The 25,274-nt window shown below is 43.4% G+C and overlaps 1 protein-coding gene across 4 annotated transcripts; it reads right to left on the reverse strand.

The window, feature by feature from the left end:
* Positions 1–12,962: 12,962 nt before the first annotated feature.
* On the reverse strand, positions 12,963–24,719 carry sec23a (Sec23 homolog A, coat complex II component). 4 transcript variants are annotated; one of them, XM_026308411.1, is made up of 20 exons: positions 24,633–24,719; positions 23,556–23,820; positions 23,403–23,460; positions 23,161–23,247; positions 22,841–23,077; positions 22,643–22,719; positions 22,378–22,522; positions 22,113–22,271; positions 21,811–21,926; positions 21,567–21,690; positions 21,375–21,455; positions 21,202–21,291; positions 17,433–17,539; positions 16,405–16,558; positions 16,237–16,314; positions 15,845–16,006; positions 15,338–15,424; positions 14,391–14,546; positions 14,142–14,207; positions 12,963–14,065 (listed from the first exon to the last, which is right to left on the reverse strand). In XM_026308411.1, exons 2-20 carry the CDS (start codon positions 23,774–23,776, stop codon positions 13,976–13,978), a joined length of 2,295 nt encoding a protein of 764 aa, XP_026164196.1. In that variant the 5' UTR covers positions 23,777–23,820; positions 24,633–24,719; the 3' UTR covers positions 12,963–13,975. The 4 variants fall into 4 exon arrangements, 3 of the variants coding, with proteins under 3 accessions (XP_026164196.1, XP_026164198.1, XP_026164199.1); XM_026308413.1 differs by having other exon boundaries at positions 24,557–24,676; XM_026308414.1 differs by lacking the exon at positions 24,633–24,719 and adding an exon at positions 24,405–24,515.
* Positions 24,720–25,274: the final 555 nt, after the last annotated feature.

The following is a 25,274-nucleotide window of genomic DNA, read 5'->3' on the forward strand; positions in this document are numbered from 1 at the left end:
GCAGCACCAGCAGGTGCTACAGCTGATGCATCACCACCAGCAGAATCAATATCTAGAGCTGACACACCGCTAATCTCTGAAGCCGCAGAATAACAATCACTGTCTGACTCGCTATCTGATGAAGAACAAGTATCAGAGTCACTAGTGTACCCAGCATCAGCCGACCGCATAAGCATAGAAATCTGTTTGCCTCCCTTCCGGAGTGGTTCAACAGGAGGTGGATTAGGAGAAGGAGCACTCTCAGAGTCAGAGTCACTACTACAGCTATAAGCACCATCAGCTAGCCACTCAAGCATAGAAATTTGCTTCCCACCCTTCCGGACTGGATCAACAGGAGTAACATCAGGCGTATACAACAGCGACCTCTCACGCTCCACCTCGGCGGGTGGTGCGGTGTCCTGACTGTTCAGCAACAAATCATCAAAGTTTATGGTAGGAAAACACACAGCCACATCACCTTGAGATGAAACAGCCGCATCCTCCAGCACACCCCGAGTTGAGTCAGATGCTGGGGAATCCTCTTGAAGATGCAGCGGCCAGGCTGTAGCGTCCTCCACCTGTTGTTGCTCCAAAAATAAAGCGGCGGCTGCAGCCTCAGCGACCCACTCCGACCCCCAAAGTTCACTCTCCTTATCGACCACCGGTGTCGCTGTAACACAAGAATCGGTCTTCTTCTTCTTCTTCTGCTCCTCCTTCTTCTTCTTCTTCTGTGCAGATCTCGCAGGGGCAGCTCTCAGTCTCTTGGCCGGTTGAAAATCATCTAGATATAAAGACAGACAAACCGTTTAAAAACAGCGTTATAAACAACTCGTTTATTTAAACGTGTTGAAATGCATTTTATATCAATCTCATACCCTCACTATCGTAATCCCAGAGCTGTCTGCTTATCACACGCTCACGACACAACCCCTCCAGCGGTCGCTCCGCGACTCTCGAGCGGCTGGGTAGCACAGGGCCGCTGGGGCTTGCTCCTCCACTGCACGCACCGCTCTCGACACCCTCTACATTACCAGATAGGATAAAAGATAATCAGCTACACATACACACACCATTACTATTTTTAATATAAAACCCCGGCATCACATACATACTCACCCTGACTGTTTATTTCAGTTAAAATAGCATGCTCTCTGCGTCTCTTTAAAGACAGACGGCCTCTTTGCGACCCTCCAGGATTTTCTGTGAAGCACACCAACATTTTGTAAAAACCACAACTTTCTGATCCCGCTTTAAAACAGGGATACACGTAAGAATAACTCTCACCTTTATCACGCAGGTATGCTTCGCCACGATTATCCGGCTCAGCGATGGTCCCTGTTGAGCGGACCCATATTTCCATTAGATTCCCTCAGTAAGAACATCACCCAAGATAAAACATATTATAAAATATATATATAAAAGACGGATACATACCTCCAGCAGATGATGATGATGATTGTGGAGAATCCTCATCCAGCAACGAAATGGACGCGGTACCTGACGGAGTCACGCTATTTTGAAATACAATGTATTCGCTGCAGACGGTCTGATATACACGCTATTGAATTGAGGAACAAACGACGCACGTACCTGACGGAAAGATCATCATGGTTGTTCCCTACAATTCTTGCTAATAAAACAAGCGATAGAAAAGGCCCTCAGGCGCCTTCTGCAGGTATTTAAATACCCGCCACACGACACAGACCCTCACACCCACCTCGGCTGCGCGTCACCACGCCACAACCCACAGACATAGGTATGACCAATAGGAAAATTGCGCCGCCCGGTGGGTGGAGAGCGTGACGACGATTTTATGGTTTATTATCTTTATGACTGTCATAAATAACGGCCATAAAAAGTGACCCCCCCTTAATAGCCCCCGCCACATAAACCATTATATACTACTATTGTCGCTATGTTGAATAATAATTTGGCTCTACAATGAATGAACATACCAATGATCATCAGCAGTGGGTTGCTATTTATTAGTTCACCCTCAAAGACATTTTTGGCTCTAAAAGAAACACACACCTGTCGTTGTCCATGTGTCCGTGCCGGTGCCTCCATCAGGATGAAACAGAATGCAGGGGTAGTAAAACAAAGCGTTAGCTACTTCACAGCCCGTTAGCCATGTTTTCCGCTCATACCAGCTCCGCGAAAAACCCCGATTATACAGTTCCCCCCTTTATAGATACTTGTTTTGTGTTTAAATTTGGTCGGGATTGTCCTGATTCTTTAGTCACCAATTTATCCAGATTACTACAACGACTGAATGGTATTTCTTTTAACAATTTGATCATGTTGCTCTGAGATGAGGTAATGTTAGCTATGTTGACCATGAATCCTGCTAGCTTGCTACTGTGAATTGTAACACTGGGTTATGTATGACGAAAGCACGTTAGTGCAAGCCCTTCCGGAATCCATACAGAATACATTGCAGTGTCTAAAGTTTGAAAACAAATTAATATGACAGTCTATGAGAACTATCTGGGAGATTTCACCAAGACTGAAATGTCAATATTCATAATTTATACCTGTAACAATAGCACCGGGAAGCAATTGAAAAAAACCTCACATGACCTGGAGGCTATTGATCGAAAATCAAAGCCTCAATATTAAATGTTAAAAAAAAATTCATAAAAACTAAAAGAAGTGACATATTTTAACTACCAGAGTTGTGCCTGGTGGGGACAGGCGAGACCTATAAGATGGGCATAGTTTGGAGTCATCAGATCACATGACCGGGAAGCTATTGAGCAAATGCTCACATGACCTGGAGGATATTGAGCCAAAATCAAAGCCTCAATATTAAACAAAGAAATTCATAAAAAATCAAATAAGTGACATATTTAAAATATTCAAGGTGTGTCTGGTGGGGACAGATGAGGCCTATAAGATGGGCATAGTTTGGAGTCATCAGGTCACATGACCTGGAAGCTACTGAGCAAAAGCTCACATGACCTGGAGGCTATTGAGCCAAAATCAAAGCATCAATATTAACAAAAAGGAATATTTAAAAGTCAAAGAAGTCACATATTTAAACTAATAGAGGTGTGTCTGGTGGGGACAGACGAGACCTATAAGATGGGCATAGTTTGGAGTCATCACGTCACATGACCTGGAAGCTATCCCAAAGTCATCAGCTCGTGACTACTGTCACTCACTGTAGACTGTCAATAGACACTCACTCATCTATTGCAATCAGTAATGCAAACAAAACATTTCTGAACAAATATTTGCTTAACTAAAGACTGAGGCTCTCAAATAAAAATTCTTTGCACCCAGAACAAGGTTGCACGTGGTTGCAATGGTGTACCTAATTTTTTTCATTTCGGTGCATTAGCACAAAATTAAGGTGCACCAAAAACATTAATACATTATATATGGTATTTCTCATGCACATTGATAGTTCTGTAAATTGCAAAAAGCAAAAAGTGCAGGCCATGGAGGTTAATCATCTCTGACTCCTCATTGCTTCAGTCAGCAGCTGTCTGACATTGAAATGCTGCTGACTAACAACGAATGCACTGTGAATGGGCATTCTTTGACCACACCTTTTGATTGGTTTTGACAAGCGTGAGATGAGGGGAAATGAAATACACAGAGACAAAAAGAAATTTGGTGCACCAGTGGTACCAAGAAAAAAAACTTAGCTTCCTTGGCTTCCCTGGTCCACAGGCCGAAGCGTCCTTGCCCTCGGTGGCTATTTCCCACTGGTGTGTGAGCGAGTGGGTGAATAGTGCTTTTATTTATTTGCTTTTACAAATAGTGTAAAAGTGCTTTGAGTACACTTGAGTGTAGAAAAGAGCTATACAAATATAAGGCCATTTACCATGGCCTTATACTTTTTACCTGATACCTTTATCAATGTGATATTACAAGTCTGCAACAATTATCCACAACTTTGTATGAAAAGAATGTAAAAACCCCACATTATGTTATATTGATATTTGGTGAGAATGCTCTTTTGGACCTGTTGCATCCCCCTTATGATGAAAGCATCAAATACTGTATGTATAATACGGTATAAAAAATGAAACAAAAATGGCTCTTACACTCCTGCTTGCACTAGTTCACTAATTACATTACATATAACTAAGATATTCGTCAAGAATATTGTACATATACAGCCTATTTTATTTTCATACCTTGAATTTTTAAAATTTTACTTTTATGTTAAGATAAAACAAAAAATCATTAACGTAAATTAATTCATTCACGCACATCAAAAACCTCCCCATAAACATGAGACCAAGTTGAGAATGTGTGACTCACTCCTAGTTTGTTGAGTGTGAAGGTCTGCTGTTGTGCCGTGGAACTGAGTTGGATGCTGACACCTTCGGGCCTACAGGCTGTCGGGCAATCCAGTCATCAACCTGTGCATGTGTGTCAGAGAGATCATGATGAAAATGTTCCCACTGAAAGCAATATTGACTGTCATAATCTTAACAAGACTGTTACGGCTTATCATTTTATTATTATTGTTGTTGTCGTAGCTGCAGAGGAGCTTATAGAGAGCCCTGTCACGTCCAATCCAGAAAGTTTATGATTCAGAAGAAGGATGGCCTCACAGAATTGCCTGAAGGTTGTAGCTGCTGTCCTTGGAACGTCTTTGCCGCTGACGATCTTCTGCTGGATGTATTGTACATCTTTATGTGCAAGAATGAGGACATCTGCTTTTTGAAACCTGAAGCACAGAGCAGAGAAGACAATATATAAAAGGGGTCTGTGTATCACAAGAGCAGTGCAAGGCATTGTACTGTAAGATGATACCTCTGTGTTGGCTGAACGGCTGGACAGTCTGGAGGAGTGTTGACAACAATAAAACCTCTACTCCGAAGGTGATGTTTTAAATTGATGCAAGCAATGATGTCAGCACAGTACTGTAGAAGTCCCACAGTCTGCCGTCCGTGGCAAAGATTTTCTGGGAGGTGACAGATCTGTATGCTTCTTGTTCTCTTTCCTCTGGGCTTTGGTCTTTCATGCAAACCCTCCGTAGATGAGTTGCAATAGACTGCTGGGGCGTGTTACAGAGCACAGTACACAGTTTGATGCTCCATCTGGCTTGCAGAGATGGGAGAGGGGAGGGAGATAGTTTAATTGTTTTCACATATATGCTCCCCTTCCCCATATCAGCATTAACATGGTGAAGTAGTGGGGCAATTACATTTATTTATAAAGCACCAAATCACAATAGAATCATCTTAGTCATTTTTTAACTGTTTTATTTGTGTGTATGTTTGTTATCTAACTGGAAAAGAGCCATGGCCTTCACAAAATGTGAACTGCTGCAAATGTACCTTTAACAGGAAATCACATGGTGGCCTACATTACAAAAGTACATTCATGAATAAAACAAACAAATGCCTCGACCTATGAGGAGGACGGCCTGCTGGTCATGTAATAAAATGTGTGCATGATTAAAAAGTTTTTTCTATGAAGGGGTGCAAAGTTGTAATGTCCACTTCTACACAAACGTATTTGTTTTCAGTGTTGTTCATGACATTTGTTTAGTTTTTTTTCCTTTATTTTTTTTAGGGGGAGAGGCTTTGGGAATAATTGCACTCATCAGTCAAACCCATTTTCATCCACTAACCCTGATCATGATCTTCATCCTAACCATAACCACTCCATATTAGTGCATAATCTTTTACCTTGTCTCCTTATTTCATTGCTCCATGTTCAACCCACAAGGCCTTCTGCTCTGCACGCCCTGGTGAATCCTATCCTGCTGCCACCGCTGCTCTCACCACCCAGGATGCTGCCACATTTATCCCACCACAAGTAAGTCCCTCACCTCACCTGCCATCCACACAGAAAAGGAAAAATCTTTTGGGATACAGTGGGTACGGAAAGTATTCAGACCCCTTTAAATTTTTCACTCTTTGTCATTGCAGCCATTTGCCAAAATCAAAAAAGTTCATTTTATCTCTCATTAATGTACATTCAGCACCCCATATTGACAGAAAAAAACAAATGTAGAAATTTTTGCAAATTTATTAAAAAAGAAAAACTGAAATATCACGTGGTCATAAGTATTCAGACCCTGTGCTCAGTATTGAGTAGAAGCACCCTTTTGAGCTAGTACAGCTATGAGTCTTCTTGGGAATGATGCAACAAGTTTTTCACACCTGGATTTGGGGATCCTCTGCCATTCTTCCTTGCAGATCGACTCTAGTTCTGTCAGGTTGGATGGTGAACGTTGGTAGACAGCCATTTTCAGGTTTCTCCAGAGATGCTCAATTGGGCGTAGCTCAGGGCTCTGGCTGGGCCAGTCAAGAACGGTCACAGAGTTGTTCCGAAGCCACTCCTTTGTTATTTTAGCTGTGCGCTTAGGGTCATTGTCCTGTTGAAAGGTGAACCTTCGGCCCAGTCTGAGGTCCTGAGCACTCTGGAAGAGGTTTTCTTCCAGGATATCTCTGTACTTGGCCACATTCATCTTTCCTTCAATTGCAACCAGTCGTCCTGTCCCTGCAGCTGAAAAACACCCCCACAACATGATGCTCCCACCACCATGTTTCACTGTAGGGATTGTATTGGACAGGTGATGAGCAGTGCCTGGTTTTCTCCACACATACCGTGTAGAATTAACGCCAAAAAGTTCAATCTTGGTCTCATCAGACCAGAGAGTCTTATTTCTCATAGTCTGGGAGTCCTTCATGTGTTTTTTGGCAAACTCTATGCAGGCTTTCATGTGTCTTGCACTGAGGAGAGGCTTCCGTCGGGCCACTCTGCCATAAAGCCCCGACTGGTGGAGGGCTGCAGTGATAGTTGACTTTGTGGAACTTTCTCCCATCTCCCTACTGCATCTCTGGAGCTCAGCCACAGTGATCTTTGGGTTCTTCTTTACCTCTCTCACCAAGGCTCTTCTCCCACGATTGCTCAGTTTGGCTGGACGGCCAGGTCTAGGAAGAGTTCTGGTCGTCCCAAACTTTTTCCATTTGAGGATTATGGAGGCCACTGTGCTCTTAGGAACCTTGAGTGCTGCAGAAATTCTTTTGTAACCTTGGCCAGATCTGTGCCATGCCACAATTCTGTCTCTGAGCTCCTTGGGCAGTTCCTTCGACCTCATGATTCTCATTTGCTCTGACATGCACTGTGAGCTGTAAGGTCTTATATGGACAGGTGTGTGCCTTTCCTAATCGAGTCCAATCAGTTTAATTAAACACAGCTGGACTCCAATGAAGGAGCAGAACCATCTCAAGGAGGATCAGAAGAAATGGACAGCATGTGAGTTAAATATGAGTGTCACTGCAAAGGGTCTGAATACTTATGACCATGTGATATTTCAGTTTTTCTTTTTTAATAAATTTGCAAAAATTTCTACATTTCTGTTTTTTTCTGTCAAGATGGGGTGCTGAGTGTACATTAATGAGAAATAAAATGAACTTTTTTGATTTTGGCAACTGGCTGCAATGACACAAAGTGAAAAATTTAAAGGGGTCTGAATACTTTCCGTACCCACTGTGTGTGTGTGTGTGTGTGTGTGTGTGTGTGTGTGTGTATATATATATATATATATATATATATATATTCACTATATATAAATAAATTCCCGTCTCACCCCTATGTGTGGTGTGTGTCTTCCTCAATCTCGGGTCCTCTACCAGAGGCCTGGGAGTTTGAGGGTTCTTCGCAGTATCTTAGCTGTTCCTAGCACTGCGCTCTTCTGGACTGAGATCTCTGATGTTGTTCCTGGGATCTGTTGGAGCCACTCTCCCAAGTTGGGGGGTCACAGCCCCGAGGGTGCCGATTACCACGGGGACCACTGTTGCCTTCACCTTCCACATCCTTTCTAGCTCTTTTTTAAGCCCTTGGTATTTCTCAAGCTTCTCATGTTCCTTCTTTCTGATGTTGCTGTCACTTGGGATCGCTACATCTACCACTACGGCTTTCTTCTGTTGTTTGTCCACCACTACTATGTCCGGTTGGTTAGCCATCACCTGTTTGTCGGTCTGTATCTGGAAGTCCCACAGGATCTTAGCTCGGTCATTCTCCCTCAACTTTGGAGGCGTGTCCCATTTTGACCTTGGGACCTCCAGCCCATACTCGGCACAGATGTTCCTGTACACTATGCCGGCCACTTGGTTATGGCGTTCCATGTACGTTCTGCCTGCTAGCATCTTACAACCTGCTGTTATGTGCTGGATTGTCTCAGGGGCATCTTTGCACAGCCTGCACCTGGGGTCCTGCCTGGTGTGGTAGATCCCGGCCTCTATCGATCTTGTGCTCAGGGCCTGTTCTTGTGCCACTACAATCAGTGCCTCTGTGCTGTCTTTCAGTCCAGCTTTTTCCAGCCACTGGTAGGACTTTTCGATATCAGCCACTTCTTGTATCTGTCGGTGGTACATGCCGTACAGGGGTTTGTCCTGCCATGATGGTTCTTGCTCTTCTTCCTCTGCATCGGGCTTCTGTTGCCTGAGATATTCACTAAGTATTCCATCGCTTGGGGCCATCTTCCTGATGTACTCATGGATCTTGGTTGTTTCATCTTGGATGGTGGCTCTGGTGCTCACCAGTCCCCGGCCTCCTTCCTTCCTCTTAGCGTACAGTCTCAGGATGCTGGATTTGGGGTGAAGTCCTCCATGCATTGTGAAGAGCTTCCTCGTCTTGACATCAGTGGCTTCTATGTCCTCTTTTGGCCAGCTTATTATGCCAGCGGGGTATCTGATGACCGGCAGGGCGTAGGTGTTGATGGCTTGGACCTTGTTCTTCCCATTTAGCTGACTTCTTAGGACTTGCCTTACTCTCTGTAGGTATTTGGCTGTGGCTGCTTTCCTTGCGGCTTCTTCCTGGTTCCCATTTGCCTGTGGGATTCCAAGGTACTTGTAGCTGCCCTCAACATCCACTATGCTGCCTTCTGGGAGTTCAACTCCTTCAGTCCTGACAACCTTCCCTCTCTTTGTTATCATTCGACCACACTTGTCCAGTCCGAATGACATTCCAATGTCGTTGCTGTATATCCTGGTGGTGTGGATCAGTGAGTCGATGTCTCGCTCAGTCCTGGCATACAGCTTGATGTCATCCATGTACAGGAGGTGGCTGATGGTTGCCCCATTTCGCAGTCGGTATCCTAAGCCAGTCTTAGTGATGATCTGGCTGAGGGGGTTCAGGCCTATGCAGAACAGCAGCGGGGACAGAGCATCTCCTTGGTAGATGCCGCACTTGATGGAGACTTGTGCTATCGGCTTGAGGTTGGCTACTAGGGTTGTTTTCCACAGTCCCATCGAGTTCCTTATGAAGGTTCTTAGGGTCCTATTGATGTTGTACAGTTCCAGGCATTCCAGGATCCATGTGTGAGGCATTGAGTCGTAGGCTTTCTTGTAGTCAATCCAGGCGGTGCACAGGTTGGTCTGCCTGGTCTTACAGTCTCGAGCGACCGCTTTATCCACCAGTAGTTGGTGTTTTGTTGCCCTGGTGTCCTTACCCATTCCTTTCTGGGCCCCGCTCATGTATTGAGCCATGTGCCTACTGATCTTAGCCGCTATGATGCCCGACAGGAGCTTCCATGTTGTGCAGAGGCAGGTTATCGGACGGTAGTTGGATGGGACTGCTCCCTTTTGGGGGTCCTTCAGGATCAGGACTGTCCTGCCTTCAGTTAGCCACTCTGGGTGGGTCCCATCCATTAGCAGCTGGTTCACTTGAGCTGCCAGGCGCTCATGGAGGGCAGTTAGCTTCTTTAGCCAGTAGGTGTGGATCATGTCAGGCCCCGGTGCTGTCCAGCTCTTCATGTTTGAGACTCTTTCTCGGATGTCTGCCATTGCGATGGTTACTGGTTCCTGTTCAGGGAGGTTGCTGTGGTCTGCTCTCAGGTCTGCCAACCACTGGGCATTGGTGTTATGTGATGCCTCCCTCTCCCATATGTTTTTCCAGTATCGTTCAGTCTCCAGCCTTAGTGGGTCGGCCCTCGTGTTACTGCCCTCCCACTGAGAGTACACCTTGGATGGTTCAGTGGAGAACATCCTGTTTATTCTCCGCACTTCTATTTCTCTGGTGTACCTCTTCAGGCGTGTGGCCAGGGCTGTGAGTCGTTGTTTGGCAGTCTCCAGGGCCTCAGGTATGGACAGCCTGCTGTATTTCTTACCCAACTTCATCCCCATAAGCATATATGCATATCTATATCTATATATATATATATATATATATATATATATATATATATATACATATACATATATCATGGATCTTGGTGTGTATATATATATACGTGTGTGTGTGTGTGTATATGTATATAAATATATATATATATATATATATAAATAATATAATATATATATATTTTTTTTTTTAAAGTCATTTTTTCTTCAGTATATATATTGTTATTTTGCTTGCTTTTCACTTCACACAATGCCTAGCTGCTGAGCTGGGCTTAGCCCTCAGCCCCCTTCAGCCCTCATCCTCTAACCCCTGCAATACCCAAATGCAGCCACAGGAGGGCAGCCGGATACCGTGCCATGTCAGCCTGACTTGGAAAAATCCAATTTCCCTACATATCTGACCTGTAGACCATTTTCACAGCCACAGCTCTCAATTTCTCTGCAGATTTGGCTTCTGTATGACACACAAACACTTCCACACTAACTTTTCATGCATTTTTCTCTGCCAAAAAATCAAACTGACCACCTCAATGACTGGAGTCTGCCTCTCTCACACAGCAATGACTACAGTCTGCTTCTCTCATCATTCAAACTCACTTTTCTCTATTTTCACTCACTTCTCAGCATTTTCAAACTCCCTTCTGCCCATTTTCACACACTGCAAATTAAGCTCAAATCTAATCCAATTAAGCTCAAATCCACTACAATAACCACAATTTTCATGTCATAAAACAAACAAACAAAAACAAATTGACTCTTGTGAGATACTAGTCAAAATGCAAGTCTGAAATATATACATTTGTTAATGGAACAACCTTACATATTTTTTAAACGCTTCTTTTTCATCTGATTTACTTCATCTCATATATATATATTTTATTCATTTTTTCCTCAGTATATATTGTTATTTTGCTTGCTTTTCAATTCACACAGTGCCTCCTATTCACATGCAACTCCGCCTGCTTGTCCTCTGAGCTCCATGTCTGCTGAGTTTCTAACTTCCTTCTGACCAATCACAGCCAGTATGCAAATGAGAGTCATCGCGACTTTCACCCACTATACCTAGCACTAACCCTAAAAGTTAGGGAGCCAAACAAGCATTGCTAAAACAATTCTTGTAATATAAGTTAAATAGATGGACACTGTTCATGCTCAAAATTTGTTTGATGACACTACAGTCTAAGGGCGAAGTTACTTTTTAATCACAATTAATTTAGCAGTTATAGCGTTTTGTCTTACCCACCCACTGGAAACAGGCGCCATTTGTGCTTTAAAGTCTCACTATGGACTTATGGATCCGAAAAGTTGAATCTGACCCTGTTTTTTTAAGAGGTCCAGGCAAGCTGGGCCGCATACAGCGTCCCGTGTAACAGAAAAGCACAACAAATCTCATCCTCTCCAAATGTGGCTCCCCAGGAGAACGGTCCAAATGGAGAATGTGCGGCACCAGCAGAAACACCAACACGCTAATTGATGCTAACCCGGCTACATTAGCCTGTCCCGTATGTAGCCTAAGTAGCTTCACAGACACAATGCTAACGCTTATGAAAATGTTCAATGGAAACTTCAACAAACACGACACTAACCTTTTTACAAATGTCCAAACACAGCATCTTCTTTGTGAACATCAAACTTTGTGAACATCAAACTTCTCCGGCAACATCTCTGCGGTAGCCGCGTCTCCGTGATTCAAACTGTTACAGCACTGTACTGTGATTGGCTGGAGTCTGAGGGGGCGGGGTCGCCCTTTGTTAGTGGGTAAAGTTCAAAGGCACGAACAGATGGTAAAAATAATTGAATAGAAAAAAATATTTTTTATCAATTCAAATTTGTTATTCACGCCACACGTTTCAACATTGTGTTTTTTTATTTGTTTTCTGAAACAAAACTGACAAAAATATGTACCTGTTTTCTTTCAGGGAAGAATAAAATATCTCATCTCATATATATTTTACTAAAAATTACTGTCCTGATTATAGGGAGCTAACATACACAAATCTTTCTGCATATTTTTTTACAAAATAAATACTTATACATGCTTTGACTCATACAAGAGTTTACAAAAACAAAACAGGTTTGACTTTAATTTACGAAAAAACAATAGAGCAATATGTACTCATTTTTACTGGTACACACTTTTTTTGACAACTTTTACAGGTCAGTTTGTAATAACAAGGAATAATAGGTTATCCTTTAATAAAGAAACATCTTCATTTACGTTTGACTACAAAATTATGCTTGGTAGTAGCAGCAAATGTCAGGCAGCTCTGTGATAATGCTAGCAGCTAGCTAACAGTGTGCAAGTCAGTCCCTGGAATATGACTACATTAATAACTGGAAAAGTCAGAGACCTCCGGCCAAAGTCTTCAGCTCATCACCACTCCCACTTATTGACTGTCATTAGACACTTAACCCTCACACTCTATTGCTATCAGAAATGCAACCAAAACATTTAAATCTAAAAACTTTTTGCTTTGTAACTAAAGACTGATGCTCTCAAATAAAAAATCTGTGGACCCACAACAAAACTTGTCAGAGGCAAAACAAAATATACAATCTGCAAACAGTAAATTTCTTTGCCTGGAATGAAAATAGTAAACAAGTTAAGGTGATTTGGCACTGTACAAATAGACTGAAATGAATACATGCAACAAAGAGGGAGGAGTGTCAACACCATGGCAACATTGTCAGGGAAATGGGTATAAGCAAGAAGAGAACAAGCAAAGTCCAATCCAGGAGGCAGCAGGACTCGTTCTGACTCTTTTCTTTATCTCCTCAGAAAACATTGAAACCACATTTATTAGAACAAGAGCAAACAAAGTGATAAAAAACCAGATTCAACATTAATTAATAAAGTCAACATTGTGTGAAGAACAGAACAGGAACTGATCTTGCAGCAAAGTTTTATTAGAAACAGACTCAGTGACATGTCTCCTCTGCAAGACTTAGTGTTTGACTCTACCAGTGAAGAAAGTGAAAAACATCCAGCATTGTGTTTGACATGTCTACAAAATTCACAGGTTCTGATAGTGAAGAAATGTTCCAACTACTTTTTTCAGGACTATTGATTTCAGTGAGAGAAAAGATAAGACATTTTTAAATCTGAGAAAACCAGTTAACATCATGTGTTCTGAAGCCTGCTAGTGACGAATAGGATGTCACCTCAGCTCTGCTTCTGGTTAAAGAACCAAACCAGTGTTTGCCTGATTTGACTCTTAACGGCAAATTACATTTATGTTGTCTAATGCCTGCCTCCACTTTCAGCGTTGTGAATGTTTTGTCCGTAAGATCACTTTTCATCACAACCCATTGGAAAACAAAGTATTTATTTCAAAATATTAAAACCATATTCACATCAACAAATGTTTTAATGGGAGATGGTTTTAACATCTCTCAGAAATGAAATGAAACTCTTTACTGTAACACTTTTGATTCTTTAATTTGCATCAATCAAAGCATCCACCTCCTATAGTTGTTTCACATTAAAAGCTTTCCACAGAAAAATCATGCAGGCTTTTATTGTGAGGAGGCACACTGGACCTTGTCCTGAAAGCTTACTGTGATCACTGGCTCAGGGAGGACCCATCCAAGACTAAATGATTATTAAACCACAATGTTTCTAAATTTTTACAGTCTACTGGACGTGATGAAATGCTGACCTGGTCCTTTGGGGTCTTGGTCTATTCACTTTTTATCTAAACTCTTGCGACAGTCATCAGTCAGAGAGTCAAGCAGACATCACTGTCACTGTCCTGAACTTGCAGCTCATTGGTTGGCATGAGGCTGACAGGTGATTAGTTCAGCAGTCTGTGTGGCTTGTTGGTTGCTTGGAACTCAGACAGCAAATGCAAAATATACCAGTAAACAAAAGACGGGCAGGTGAGGTGGCACAGGTGAGGTCAGGCGGCACTGGAGACTGCAAGTTTCTTCAGGTGATCCATGAACACCTGCAAACTGACGTCATCAGTCAGGATAGGAGCTCCAGACTCCTGCAAAGAACACAGCTCATTAAAACTGATTCAGCCGGATGGAGATAAAGGTCACTGGTAAAGGTGAGGATCTCACCTGTCCCCAGGCATACATGTTGTTGTGGGTCTGGGAGGGGTTCACTTTGGAGAGCAGGAATCGAGCCTGGAAAACATGAATTTTTAATGTTAAGTTTGTGTTCAGATCTTTCACAGCTGTTCACTCACCTGGATGATTGTTTTAGGGGCTGCAAATGGTTATACCGTGAGATCAGATTCAGACTGACAGAAGTTCCTAATAAATTGACCACTGGGCATATGCCAAGGTGTGTATATTTGAGCATGTTACCTGGCTGCCTCCATGCTCTGTATCGATGTATCTGGGCATGGGGAAACGAGTGTGCAACAGCTCCTGAGCATCATCAACCGGAGCCTGGAGCAGGTGTCTGAAGTTCTCATACTCAGGCATGTCCTGGTAGCCGGCCTTCCTCCACTGGGCAACAGTCTGACAGGATGCACAGATGGCGAAACACTTCACATCACAGCGTTTACACTTTCTGACTCACTGTCAATCTGAAGGTCCTCCAGTTCAACAGTGTTCAACCCACACATCCCAATGTATCTCTGTAGGTCTGAATCTAATTCTAGCTCTGGGTGGAAGTTGTTTTACAAACATTTGTAAATTTTGACAAAACATTTCAATGACACCAATTTGAGTATTTTTAAATTTTAGAGACATTGTTTTATTTTGAAAAATCTTTTTCAGATGTGCAATAACGATCAAAATATGAGTGCTGCTACAGAACAAATCACGTCACCTGTGTGAAACAATCGCAGGACTGTGCTTTTTATTTTGCTTTTGTTAGAGGAATTAAAAATGTTTACTCTCAAGTGACCTGATCCACCTTACTTTAGTAGAACTGAAACACTTCTGAATAGGGCCTACTGTGTATCGTGAAAATATAATTTTTGCTCTCTCAGTGAGAACAGTTTGCTCTAACCTTGACTAATTGATAAGGACCCAGATGTCTTTCTGTGGGATATCACCTCCCTTTTGTGTTACCATGAAAACTGATGTGTTGGGCTGCAAGCAGCCAGTGACTCTAATGCTGTACTGAGATGCTGTGTCCTTGCAAGTAAAACTTCTATGTAATCTTACCGAAGTTCATCCTCTGAGTCTATTTGTTAAAGAATTTACAGCTTTTCACTGATTTGCAAAGAAGTGTTTGATCTCTATCTGCAGGTATGTCAAGGTGTTAAAATCATAAGCTGGTCAGTGATTCAGTGTGTCGCTACCTCTCCGTGGTAGATGAGGATCTGGAAGAACGTGTCCATCAGCAAGATTCGGTCTGGCAGGATGCTGCTGCTGTCCAACAGGACTGGCTGAAACCCACAAAGTCAATCAATCCTTCATCGAACTCTGATCAATAGATTTGACTCTGTTTTGCGGTATTAAAGCTTTGTCTCAGCTTTTGAACACTGAATTTCAGACAATCTCAGTACAGATGCACCTGTATACACAGGTGTGGACATCACCTGTCTCTGGACTGGCTGCTAGAGATATTGCTAATATTGATATAGATATGACCAACAATCAATGTATTTACTCATCAAGTCATCATTAATCCAGTATTTATTCTTACAAAAACAGGGTCTGTTCACTTATAGTAACATTTCACGTGAACTTTTTAATACTGCAGGCTTCACCTCACGTTGAGATGACAGGTAACTAGTAACTGTTTACCTCACTACTACATTAGTAAATGTGTACATGTACAGGTGTATTCAGGTGTGTTTAACTACCTCAGGTGGGCCGTTGAATGAATAAGCATAGAGCACTGGTTGGATCATGATAAGAGCCTGAGTCAGGTCCTGTCTGTTGAAGTGATGTCTGTAATAGGAACTCTCATCTGGACTGTTGTTGAACACCTGCAGGAAGGGAGAGCGCCGCAGGTGGAACATAAACTGAAACAGACACACAGGTAACACGTCAGAAACAGGTGAATGCAAAACTGCAGCAGCCTACACTTTGTTTCAAAGGCCCTTTTCACATGTTTCAGTGTGATGACAGGTGATTACTACCCAATGATCAGTGGGTAGATGAGAATCATAATACTGTGGATGAGTACCACAGTACTATGGATGTGGATCATAGTACTGTGGATATGGATTGGAGTACTGTGAATGTGGATCACCTGGGGGTAGAGGGAAAAGGTCTCTGAGAACCTGAAGGAGTTTGGGTCGTCTTTGTGATAATCTCCAAACTTCTGACACTGAACAGAAACAGAATTAAATAAAAGTCTTAATATCTCTGTGGAAACACTTTAACAGATCAGTTTTTACTTTGACCCTGGTCTTCATACCAGTCTGATAAGTTGTCTGTCCAACCATCTGAGAACATCTGGTCCCTCTTCCGTCTCTGCACGGTACACCGCCAACCTCGCCATTAAGATGGCTGCCGCCTCTTGATCAAAGGACGCCGCGATGTTCTGAATCTGACTCTGAGCGTCTGCCCAGCTGTGTGTGCATTGGATGGGTGGGGGTGGGGAGATCCTCAGTTAGAGAACATGGCAGACCAATCACAGCCTGGAGGAAAGCTTTTCTCTCCTTCATGCTAATCGTTAAAGTTATTGAAATGTGTACTTGTTATTTTTAAGTGAAGGCGTATATGTGCGGTGTAATGTTGCATTTATTATAGCCAATTTCTGTGTTGTCTGTTGTTAGGACTGTGCACTAGTTAGCATCTTGGCCAGGTCTCCCTCGTAAAAGAGATTAAATCTCAAGGGACTTCCTGGTAAAATAACACAGAGAATACTCTTTTTTTAAAATTTATTTAAACCTTTATCTGTGGTTGGGAGGTTGACTAGGTGAGTGGTACATCTTACATCACATAGTTCTTTTCTCATGAGATACACTAGGTTTATTGGTTGTTGCCACCACTATATTATTTAGGTGTAAAAATCACTTTTTTAGATTAGTTACACTAGTTTTTTGTTTTCTTTTATTTCTCAGCCTTTGAGTTCAGACCTTTTTTGTTATATTTATTTGGTGCAACCGGGCAGTCCCCCTCTCTCCACTCTTTTTAAATATAAACGTTTTGTGTTGGCCTCAATAAAGCCAAACTTCATGCTTGGCTCTGGCTCTTTATCTCAATTGATTTTCTACTCTACATTATCTAGCTTTTATTTAGTAAGGAACATATCTACCACTTCATCGATCAACTTCAGAAAACCTGCTCTCAGACCTCATGACAGACCTCAGTCCAGCACATTGAGCAGTTCACGGACTCAACCCGATGTCAGTGAACACATCATGTCTGCAGATCTGCATGGTCGACAGGGCTGTGTGGCCTACAGATTTGTAGGTCTGGATTCTGTGTATGCTGTCTTACTTCCTGGCGGTGGTGGTGACTCTGATGCGCCTCTGTCCTGACGAGTGCTGGTACTGAGTCACAAACTGGATTGCTCCTCGGCCGCCCTGAGGAATCGGAGCGTTGTGCTGAAACAAAACAAAAATAAATAGGTTTAAAAACAATAACCAATAATCTATCTGTCTGGATTGTTTCCAGGTGGATTTAGCACCAAGAGACATCTGATCCGGTCTTTAACAAGGAGATATTTGTTTTTAAGTAGACATTAAACATACAGCTCTGTTCCAGCTGAGATCTTCCACCCACTGAGCTCACAACACATCGCTTTGTGATGTAAACATTGATCAATCAGCAAATCATCTGATGCAGTTGGAGGTATGTGACTCAGCAGCACAGACATATAACATCCACTTGTTTGCACCCGATTCTCTCTGATCACACTAAGCCTCAAACACAATACCATGGTCAGAATCCTGTTCTTTGATTGGCTGACACCGACATGAGCACCTCAGTGGTCAGAGGGTGAGCAGCAGCAGCGGGTGACGATGACTGTGATTAGATACCTGTACACCTGTTGTTAGTCAGGCTGAGTGTCATGTGAACCCGCAAATGCACACACACACATACAGATATTGGCTGAGTGTAAGGTCAACACTACCTGCACATCCAATATCCTGTCCTCTCATCATCACCTCAACAGGTGACGGAGAGGTGTGTCATGGCAACACGCCTCTTAAAACATACACCCAGCAGGATACACCAATTGCAGTGTGCCCTCAGGCTCAGACCTGATCAGACTCAGATCAGATTGGCAGCTTTATAGATCAGCAGCTTTATAGATCACAGGAATCAGTCAATACCACCTGCCTATCGCCTGATATAACCTTTGACCGACTGAGATTTATGGAGAAGTCCAGGGGCTTCTTCTTTTGGAGGACTGAACCAAAGTGAAGTGGACTGTTTTCCACTGTACAGTTTCAGGTAGACCTGAAAGTTTTAGAAAGAGTATTTTGATAATCAATTGATGAATTATGTGAAACTCTGGTAACCCTAACTCATTTCTCCAGCATGAGGATTTTCTGCTTTCTGTGCTTCATGTGCCTGTATACTGGTTTTCTGGGCTTTAAGAAACTGTAAGAGTATTTTGTTATTATACTAGAAAAATTATTGAACAAATGAATTGAAAAACAGTGGTTGGATTACCTGATAAACAAAATCACTGGTTCTTAATTCCTGTTTGCATTTTTTTCACATCTGAAGTCTCGGACCCAGAGCAGGGACACTCCAGGCCCCGTTCCTCCAGAGGAAACATTAAAGCAAATGGGCTGACAGGTTCGATCTGCAACTGCTTGCTCTGCAGGTTTTACTATTTTAATGTCACTCACAAACTTGAAGCTGATCAGACCTGCAGGATTAACAGACTGTATCAGTAGTCTAGATCTGGATCAGCAGTTTTGACGAAACTGTCAGTCTGCTTGAACTTCAGCATCATCTTGCAGCCAGAACAGCAAGGAAAGAATGCGAGGCCGAGGCGAGGCTCAGGCAGTAAAGACACAGGCAGTCGCCACCTGCTCTGCTTTCCCTCATCTGACGGTTTAGGCGTCTCATCATTGACTCATCACATTGTACCTCAGCCGGCAGATAACCACAGAAGCATTTTGGTGTCTGTGAGTCTGGATGTCTGAAGCCAAGTGGAGGAAATAGAGGGGGAGCTGATGTGACTTCCTCACTGAAACCCTTAAAAAGAAACATGATGGTGGAATTTGTTTCATTACACCACACACCTTTCCAAGAAAAGGATAAGGTTTCATATATTTTGAATATGTAAAAGAGATCGAGAATTTGTGGTAATTTGAGCATCGACCCAAGAAAACATTTTTCAAAGTCCTCAGGTGTCCCATCTGGCCTGTGAAGTACTTCCTGCCCTGTGAGTCTCTCTGAAGATGGAGGATGCTCTGAGGACACTGTATGCTGCCCTGATGCTTCTGTCGACCATGGCCTCAGTCTTTGGAAACTTCCTCCTCCTGCTGGTGTTCCTCCTGAACAAGGAGCTTTGGTCTGACACCCTGCACCTCATTCTAAGCCTCACCCTCAGTGATCTGGCTCTTGGATTCTCTACCATCTCCCTTGGGAGTCTACAACAGCCTCTCCTGGACTGATGGCTACACCAGCGAGGGCACCTTCTGTCAGGGCAGTGGCTTCCACTCTCTCACCTGGGCCACTGTCGACAAGTTCACAGAGATCTGCTTCGCCCTCAGCTACAACAATATCTGGACAGCCGGACAGAGCCACGTGGTGCTGGTCCTAATCTGGCTGTTTGGCCTGGTCAATACCACCCTGCCCCTGCTAGGGTTCAGCAGCTACATCTACAGTGAGTCACGATTCCTCTGCTGCCTGAGCTGCACACCTGACAACAGGTACTTTGTGCTGCTGTGGATGATATCAGGCATTGTGGTGCCAATCCTCACCACGTGCTGTCTGTATGGATATATTGTCTGCGTGGCCAGGAAACAGGCCAGAAGAGGAACATTCATGTGTAACGAGTTGCATTGCTTCTATGTTCCTGCAAACAACTACCCGAGGAGCTCCATCGTGATGGTCACAACCACAGGTGAGTTGATGTTAACACACACACCATATTGCAAGGGCGACATTTACAAAAAATATCAGTTTATCTTTAGACCATATCTATATCCCCAGACCTTTGCAACTGGTCCTCAGCCTTCTGGCCCCACTTCCCAGACTTTTCCAGCCAGTCTGTTGCTGCAGCACCAGTGTTTCTAATGCTTCTTGTCTGGCTGCAGTGTGTTTGCTTGTCTGCTAGCTGCCCCACATCTCAGTGTGTCTGTTTGGGACATTCACTGGTCAGTAGAGCCCTGCTGTGACATCTGCTCTGTCAGCCGGGCTGGTTCTGACCAGTGCTGCTCTCAACCCATGGATCCCCTGCATGACGCAGATGTAAGTAAAACTCAAAGCCAATAAAAACTGCAATGTCAGTAGCCTGGTTTGCTTTCAAAGAGTCTCTGGTGGAACACAAATTATCCTACAGAAAGCTTATAAAAACAGATTTTCCCATGACATGAAATGCTTTTTGGAAACTTTTGTCTGTCCATGTGTCTCCAGGAGATACAGAGCAGCAGTGCGTCGGAGCGTCAGCAAGTTGATCCTAAGGTGTGTGTGTTTTAGGACACATCCAGAGTCCTGTCCACATAGCTCTGCCCTCCGCCTTAACATGACCAATCACATTACCATTATGACCAGGTCAACATGTCCACTGTCATCGCCAAAAAAAAACCCACCAAAACCACCTTGACCAAAGTGATTCAACAGCAAAAATTACAGGATCTCCTCTGAAGAACGTCACTTCTATTTGATGAAATAGTATAAAATGGAACCACCGGAATGTGTAACAGAGCGACTGAAGTTAAAATGGTTAACTTAATGTTACATTTAATCTCACTGAACCAGAACGTTCTCTAACCAGCAGGACCATAGGAATTCTTAGCACAGAGTTTAACAAGCGAGGAAACACTTCACTAATAAGAAGAAAACAGAAAACCATGTTGTACTATGAATAATTATTTAATCATTATAATAAATTGAATTAATGGATTTGGAGCTGATGCTCTGTGTGTAATATTTGTTGTGTGGTTCTCAATGTCCTGTTTGCCCTTTAATCAGTAAACTCCACATTCTCTCACCTGTGTCTTACTGGCATCTAAATGTCAAACATGCTGATGTAATGAACCAAACTGAGTGTGTCTAAAGATCAGAGGCCAACTGTGCATACCTGGTTGACAACCTCAAAGTAAAGCGCAAGTGTGGTGCTCGGATCCAACCCACATATCTTCCACTGACATGTTCCTCCAGTTCCAATCTCCTATAAGACACACACAGTCCACCTGTAAACCTGTGTCATACATCAAGGGCAGGGCAAGGTCAAAGGTCAGCTGTGTTACATACATTCTCAGAGACACAGGGTCCTTTAGCGTTCAGAGACACACAGGGTCCGATGGCACCAGATACTTTGATCTCTCTGGATGTCTGAAATAGGAAACAACAGTAAGTGTGTTCACCCATGATACAGGTGAGCTGGAGGTGTAGTCTTTTCAAAAGGCTGAGCTGGGGGCAAGACCTATGTATTCTTGTTCATACCTTAACCTCCAGCGTGGCAGCAAAGGCCATCTTGAAGGATCCCTGAACATCTTTGGTGAACACTCTCTGGAAGGTTTGTTTGAACAGAGATGTGTTGAAGGAGTCGGCCATTACCATGTAACCTCTGCAGATAAACACAGAGATGTCACACAGATGTGCTCAGTTCTGTTCACAGCAGTTTAGTCATAGGAAACATTCGCAGAAATCTGTGAACGGCTCAGAAACCAGGTGGGGGCATGTTTACCCAGTGTAATTGGCACAGCACTTCATCTCCAGCATCCCAGTCTGATCCAGAGCACAGGCATAGATGTCAATGATGTGACCGTTGGTAGATGCTCTGTTGGCCAGAGACTCATAGTGCTACAACACAAAACACACAGGTTATTGGCTTAACCCAGACCTGACCTCTGACCTGAGATAAACGTGTTAACATTAACAAAAAATAATACAGTCTTCAGGCTCTATAAACAGTTAGTAAATATTATTGTAAACCTAGCCCTATACCCAAAACATTCAATAAAAGTGCTTTATCTTGTTCTCACCCACCTTGGTGGCTTTCTTCATGAACTTGGCATTGTCCTTCTCAATATCATGCCAGGACCTGATGGGGGTCTTCAGTTCATCTCCCACCACCATGCCAGGACCTTGCGTTGCAGGCCCACTGATAAAAGTCATGATGCGAGCTCCTGTGTTTGGGAAGGTGCACTGTAGGTAAAAAAAAAAAAAAAAAAAAATCTCAGGTTCTGTGGGAGAGCCAGGTAAAGCTTAAAGAAAGAAGGCTGAAATTAAGCTACCCCCCCCCCCCCCCCACCTCTAGCAGGCCCACAGCAATGGACATGGCCACACCCAGCGAGCGCAGCGGCCTCTTCCCTTGAGTGACCGGCCAGGGATCCCGCTGCAGCTCCCCCAGCAGGTCGGTCAGGTTCATGTCAATCTTCTGCACCGGCTGCAGGAACCTGAACCCATAGTTGAGTAAGTGAAGAAAAACAAACTTACTTTAAGAGCTCCAGTGGCTCTAGGCAGCACCAGAAGCTGTTCACTGATCATGGTGGCAGGCTGCTGTTTCTGTGTTTTACCTGTTGGACAACGGCTGTTGAGCAGTTTGAGGACCTCGTCCCTGAGTGGCTGAAGGTTTTGTCAGACCAAGCATCTCCTGCAGAGTCACCAGCACTTTAAGTTACAGAGCTATTCACTGTTCAACCTGTCAACTGCCTGCACCACAACAACATGACAGCAAATCATATCAGCGGGCTGTGGTTGAGGTACTTATCTACCTGCAGCTGCTTGGCATTCAGGTCCTTGGTCCCCCTGAAGACATAGCTCTTGGAGATACCCTCACAGCCAAGTTCATGGACCTGAACCATTCGACCAAAGGTGATGAGCCCAACAAGCGCGGTGGGGGGCAGCAGAGACAGGGACATCTGCAGAGATTCCTTCAGAGCCTGCAGGTCCTCGTCCTCCATACAGGTGTCCACCACATACAGGAAGACCAGTGGCATCTGTGGACCCCGCTGAGACCAGAGACCACACCAGTTCACATAAGAGATCATGTTCTGCACCTGCCACACTGTATGTACCTGTCTGTCAGTCTCACCTGGACCACGTACTCGATGGTGGAGAACTGAGGCAGCAGTTCTGCAGGCTGGTTCACCTCAGAGATCCCAGCATAGGATGGAGGAAACTGAAACACCACAGGGCGGTTAACACCTGACCTAACTTCTGCTGCCTGGCTCTAACAACTCTGAAATCCTGGATCAGGGACCTTCAAATATCTGGGTTGATAATCAGGTTCTGAACTGGATTCAGGTTCAATAAAATGCAGGTACATTTATTTACCTGGTTCCTCTGATAGCAGAAGTTACAGGCCCACAGTTTTGCTCTGTAGTCCACCTGGCTGAAACACACAGGCAGGTGGGTGTTAGATATTAGACACAGGTGAGACAGACAGGTGAATAACCCAACACCCCCCACCAGTGATGTAGTGCGTACCAGAGTGGGTTCAGTACGGCACGGCAGGTGGCACGGCTGCAGAGAACAGGTTCATACTGGATTGGGGGCAAGTCGGGTCTCTCTTTCAGGGGGGTGAACAGTGCCGCCACCGGCACCACCATCCGGGTCGCCTCTAACCGGCTGGACGGCCAGACATTCCAACTGAACCGCACACCGTCACGCTCCTCATTCTGAGCAATGTATTCTGGGAAGGTCGCCATGGCAACGCCAGACACAGGGAGTCGGACACACAGTCAGGGAACAGCTGTGGGGGGCCAGGGGTGTCAGTGTTCGGTTGTAGTACACACAGTGATGAGAAGTCATCCTGGTACAGATCAGAACTTTGCCTTTTCCGTTTTCTTCTTAGATTTGTTTTCATTTTGGTTAATTTGGACTTTTGGACTTCATTGCTGGTACTGCAAAATCTTTATATTTAAATTAATTGTATGAATTTGCACTGCCCCACCCACCAAACTCTGTACACTTTTCTGAGCATTTAAAGACAACAACCATCCCAGAAAACTGTCCAGCAGTAAAAATTACTTCAGTGAGATTTAGTTGCAGAAGACTCTAAAAGTACATGGATCTCTAAGGTATACTTTGAAGTACTGTAGTTGTAGTAGTAGTAGTAAACGTTGTAAAAGTACTCAGTTTTATTTGTTAGTTTCCACTCTGCTGATAATTAGCAGAGGGAAGCTGGAGTTAATCAAGCAGACCTGATCATCTCTGAGATCACTTAATCTTTAATATTTAAAGTCCAGTTTATATCAAAGTAAAAACAGGTTGACGATAGCAAATACCTGTATGATGCCATCAGGTAACGTTACAATACGTGTGTTAATGACTCACCTGGATGCTTGAACTCAAACTGAAACACAATAAAAATTATTTTATTTCCAGTTAGCCTCCGAGCTAACAACTAACAGCAGCTAAATTCGCAAGTAACTAGCTGCGTCATTAACGTCACACAGGTGACAAGTACAGGAAGGAAAATGAATGACCTAGCAGAGTCCAGGTGAAGCCGGGGTTCTGTCATATCCAGGTGAGCCTGTGCATGAAGGTAAATCAGTGACTTACCGTCGCTCCGCCGCCGCCGCTCCTCTACTGACAACGAAGCAAAACAACATGGCGGCGGCGCCACGTCAAGACACAGAGCGCACAAACACACAGACGTCTCACTCCGAGCTATATTCTGGAATCACATTCCTGAGCGAGCTGACATGCCACGAGTAAAAAAAAAACATACAACGGCCTAACTCTTAATATTATATCATAGAAAAATAGAATATCATAAACATAATTTTCTTTCCAAAAAATCATAATACTACAAAATATAGTAATATGTAATATCCCAAAATAATTTTAAATAAATCGCTAGAATGTTATATTGCTCATTTTCTTTTTCCTCACTAAAATATTTCAACGTAGACATAATTTTGATTCTACAAAGAAAATAAGAAAATTAAGTTGTAAAAGGAGATAGCACGTTAGGGTTAAGGTTAGGGTTAGGACACTAATTAATAACTAATTTTAAGGATTGTCTTACATAAACCTTTTTGTTGACTTTAGTGTATGTGTTTAACTCCCAGAGTATATGAATTTTAATATGAAGTTTTAGAACATTTGCATTTTTTGTTATTACTTACTTTTTCTTTATCACTGTGGAAGAATCACTGATTTGAATTTGACATTTGTTCTCAAGTCTGACTTTAGTTCAGT

This window comes from Mastacembelus armatus, unplaced genomic scaffold, assembly GCF_900324485.2.
Source record: "Mastacembelus armatus unplaced genomic scaffold, fMasArm1.2, whole genome shotgun sequence".
Lineage (NCBI taxonomy): Eukaryota > Metazoa > Chordata > Actinopteri > Synbranchiformes > Mastacembelidae > Mastacembelus > Mastacembelus armatus.